General features: G+C 35.9%; 2 protein-coding genes across 2 annotated transcripts; both read left to right on the top strand.

The window, feature by feature from the left end:
- Positions 1 to 918: 918 nt before the first annotated feature.
- LOC118751619 lies at positions 919 to 1,758 on the top strand. Its single transcript, XM_036486438.1, has 2 exons — positions 919 to 1,459; positions 1,544 to 1,758. The coding sequence occupies exons 1-2, from the start codon at positions 919 to 921 to the stop codon at positions 1,756 to 1,758; spliced, it is 756 nt and encodes a 251-aa protein (XP_036342331.1).
- Positions 1,759 to 1,774: 16 nt separating this feature from the next.
- On the top strand, positions 1,775 to 2,358 carry LOC118751618 (the record flags this gene model as incomplete). Its single annotated transcript, XM_036486437.1, has 2 exons — positions 1,775 to 2,005; positions 2,086 to 2,358. Coding segments are annotated over exons 1-2 (370 nt in total), but the record flags the coding sequence as incomplete, so codon positions are not given.
- Between the last annotated feature and the right edge of the window lie 1,890 nt (positions 2,359 to 4,248).

The following is a 4,248-nucleotide window of genomic DNA, read 5'->3' as shown; positions in this document are numbered from 1 at the left end:
TATAGGGGTACTGTGCGTAAGTTAAGAAATTGGTTAAGTTTAAGGACATTGATGGTTTTTTAAGTAACAAATAGTCATTTTTAGCGATAGTTAGATTAAAAACATATATATCAGTGGTCGCAAACAATAATGACCTAAGTCGAGATATGTCGGTTTGTCCAATTAATCTTCGTTTAACAGAGCAATAATGCACTTTTATTTTTAATGTTTATCATATACTTGATTTAGAATGAGGGTTTGGTAAATATATACTACTAATTCGAGACTTTGGGTGTTTTCTGCAACCTTTTTTATGGCATTATTTCTGACTTTGAACTGAGAAACGATACCGATATGAATACAATTTTTTCCTGTAAAGCTGATGAAATCGGCCACCTAGTTCGTAGCTAGACTGACCAAGATTATCCAAATGAGAATGCCAAAAATGGATATTGATGGACATTTTGCATACAATTTCTAAATTAGTTTCCGAGAATTCTTGAACCACTTCCTTGTATATTGAACTTTCTTCATTTACAAGATAGCTATTACCCATAGAGATGAAACTCAGCTGTATTTTCTACTTGTTTCATCAATCGTCAGATTGCGAATCTGGTCATTAATGCAGTCACTAAAACGTCATATTCTTAATAAACTTCGCGTAATTAATTACACGGGATCATTCGCTCCAAAAAAATTGAAATGTGTGATAAACGCAACCGGTTTTGTTACGTGTGTGGCTTGTTTGTTGACAAGCCACATCGCTCGGAGTTTAAAAAGAATCAAGCAGTGGTTCACTCCTTCAACGACTTGTTTAAACTCTCATACGTTGAAAGTGGTTGGTATGAACCCGAAAGTGTTTGCTCGACGTGCTCTGCAGTACTGAAGAAAGTGAAATCCGGTAAGTGTTATAACCAGCATTTGTTATTTGAGACTCCCATGACTTGGCATTATCAACCGTATCACAAGTCGAAAGATTGCTACTTCTGCCAAACAGATACCGTTGGCCATCACTACAAAACTCGCAATCTCATAAAATATGCTAATGTGTTGACTGTATCGAGACCAACCCCGAAAGAAAACACAGGGGAGCCAACTGCAAACGGACCAGCAGACCCTTGCAGCGAGTTCCCGATTGAAAAAAATGAGGACTCGTCGTATGTTCCAAATCGGGCAGTAGTAAAGGAACGACATTTTATATCTAGCCAAGATTATAGTGATCTTAGTCGAGATTTGAATCTGTCTTATAGAGAAACAGAGATCCTGGGTTCACGAATAAAGCAGTGGAATGTAGTGGATGATGACTTTAAAGTGACATTCACACGAAACTTAGACTTATCGTCATTCGAAGAAGTTTTTAAGGCTGATGATATAGACAATAAACTTGTATATTGTGTTGATGTGGATGGATTGTTTGCTGCCTTCGATCACGTGTACTGCGCAAAAGATTGGCGATTATTTCTGGACGGTTCTTGCAAAAGTAAGTATTTTATTTATCATAAGTGTGAGAAAACCAAAATTAAGCAATATTAAAAAATTTACGTTTAATTCACGAAATTCGTAGGTCTGAAAGTAGTATTAATTCACAACGAGAATCAGTTGCCAACAGTTCCAATAGCATACGCTACTGATATGAAAGAGACGTATCAAACGATGGAAAAGATTTTACGATTAATCAATTACAATAAACATCAATGGCAAATTGTCTCAGACCTCAAAGTTCTGACAATACTTCTGGGAATGCAAGGAGGCTACACTAAGCATCCGTGCTATTTCTGAGAATGGGACAGTCGTGCCAAGGATCCTTACAAGTGTAGCGTGTGGCCTCCGAGAAAGGGGTTTCAAATTGGAATTAAAAATGTTCTCAATATCCCATTAGTAAAACCTGATAACATTATCTTGCCGCCATTGCACCTAAAGTTGGGCTACATGAAACAATTTGTAAAACGACTCGACAAAAACAGCGAGTCATTTCTGCACCTGGAAACAGTTTTTCCCAAACTAAGTGATGCTAAAATAAAAGAAGGTACCTACTTTCGAAGAATTTGCCGACTATTAATTTTTTCGAAAACGCATCTGCAACCATTTTAATTCTTTACTTTACAGGCATTTTCATCGGACCCCAGATTCGCAAGCTGATGATTGATGAGAATTTTGTCGAAAAACTGAACGAAGTAGAAAAGAGAGCATGGCTGAGTTTTATCTCTTTATGTCATAACTATCTTGGAAATGAAAGAAGTTCTAATTATAAGGAAGTGGTTCAAGAGTTTTTGGAAGCTTATGGAGAAATGGGATGCAAAATGTCAATCAAGATAAATTTTTTGCACTCTCACTTGGATTTCTTCCCGGATAATCTGGGTCAGTTTAGCGACGAGCAAGGTGAACGATTTCACCAGGAAATCTCGGCAATAGAAAAGCGCTTTGCTGGAAAAAACCACGTTAAGATGATCGCTAATTACTGCTGGTTGCTCAAACGTGAAACCGACGACCTGTATTATAAGCGCAAAAGATCCAGGAAACATTTTTAATTCGAATTGGTTGAGGTATATAGTTAGCGAGCATCTTAAAGTGGTTTTTTTTTTTTATCTTGATTGACATTTTGCATCCCATTTCTACATAAGCTTCCAAAAGTAATTAGCTAACATCTTAACCATTGTTAAACATTTCCCATTGTTTTGTATAAAGTGTTCTAATGAGTGCAAAATTTTATGAAAAATATATATGTTATCAATCTAACTATCGCTAAAAACGACTGTTTGCTATCTAAAGGTTCACTTGCGCAGCCAAATTTATATTTTTGACTTAGAGTTAACATTAAATGAAGGCTGAAACTCGTACGGTTTAGACAACTTTTCAAATTAACATTGAGTTAAAAAGATAACTGGCTGTCGTGCAATGATTTTTTCATGTAAAATGCTAAAAATGGGGGTTTTTGTGAAATTTTTGTATGGGGAACCCCACAGGTGGGGTCTTAGGGGGGGTTCCACTGGCATGGGTGGGTCGGCCCTACAAAGTTAGTGGGGGTCGGTCATACATTTAAATACGATTGGGGCACTCTAAATGGGTCAACTTAGGATTTTTCAAGCTTTGGCGCTCAAGGTCAAAAGTACGAAGTCGGGACATCAGAATTGGTTTTAGAGGTATGCTTCCTTCGGCAAAGTATCTTATTTTGATCCCTAAAATACGATTTTCCTTGTCACTTGGGTGATTTTCAAATCAACCCGCCTTCTAATACATAGTACCCCTGTAGGGCGCTTGAGACCGAAAAATTTGATTTTGGATTATGCTGCATATCTTGAAAACTTGAAGTCCTTTCCCAAAAAAAAACACTTGTATAATTAAGTAGTGAATGCCTCTCGATGACACATGCCCAAAGAAGTTCATTCATTGTCAATTAGTGGCAAAAAAATTACGTCGAAACCGGAAAAACCGAAAAAATTTTCAAAAAATTCAACTTCTCGCAAAAACATCTCATACCCCTCTCAAATGAACAAAACACTGTATACATTTCGAAAGTGTCAACAATTATCTGCCCAAAACCGTTAAGAATTTAAAAAACGGTTGAAAATAAGATTTTTAATGATTTTTTTTTCAACGAAAACTCTGAAAAAACGGTTTTTTGGCCTTAAATCCAGATTTTGGGGGTGTTACAAATCCTTTGAAGGGTGTTTCGTGGATAACTCGACCAGATGAACAATCTCTACTAGGTCGCTTCAAAAGTGTATTCAATTTTATTTTTTTTGTAGCACTGTGTTATTTAGTACAATCTTTTTTAAAGTTGTATACATAAATATGTATATACATAACATGCATATTTATATATGTACGTACATATGTACATATGCATGTGTTTTTTCTTTACAGAGAAAAATAAATAAAGAGGATAGTTTAATCGTTTGTGCCGCAAAAACAAAAAAACAACTAAGCACTTTTTAACACCCCCAAAATAGTTTGCTACTTGTAGCAGTTACGCTGTATACCTGAACGAAATATAATCCTTGGTGAAAAAGTGTATTTGTGGATTGTTGTTCAAGGACATATGTACATATATATGTATGTATATGTTGATATAGGAAAATGTGAGTAAACAAAGAATAGAGGCCGATCCACATACCTACAACTTTGGCGTTTCGTACGCACGTTAAAAGTATGCTTTCTACAATGAAGCTTGGCAGAGAATGCTTTGGCCACTGAATTAACATATTACCGAAAGATAAATTAATATTTCATATCAATAATCGCATGAAAAATGATATTCTTGCCCTCATT

The sequence above is a fragment of the Rhagoletis pomonella genome, unplaced genomic scaffold (genome assembly GCF_013731165.1).
Source record: "Rhagoletis pomonella isolate Grant_MI unplaced genomic scaffold, Rhpom_1.0 Rhpom_scaffold_00854, whole genome shotgun sequence".
NCBI lineage: Eukaryota > Metazoa > Arthropoda > Insecta > Diptera > Tephritidae > Rhagoletis > Rhagoletis pomonella.
The sequence above is the reverse complement of the archived record's forward strand: the minus strand, read 5'-3'. Positions and strand labels throughout refer to the sequence as shown.

What these genes read in the sequence shown, in the direction of transcription:
- LOC118751619 (XM_036486438.1), top strand. Translation starts at nt 919, where the DNA reads ATGACTTGGCATTATCAACCGTATCACAAGTCGAAAGATTGCTACTTC. An exon ending in TCTGGACGGTTCTTGCAAAA is followed by an intron (nt 1,460 to 1,543) that starts GTAAGTATTTTA and finishes CGAAATTCGTAG; the next exon opens with GTCTGAAAGTAGTATTAATT.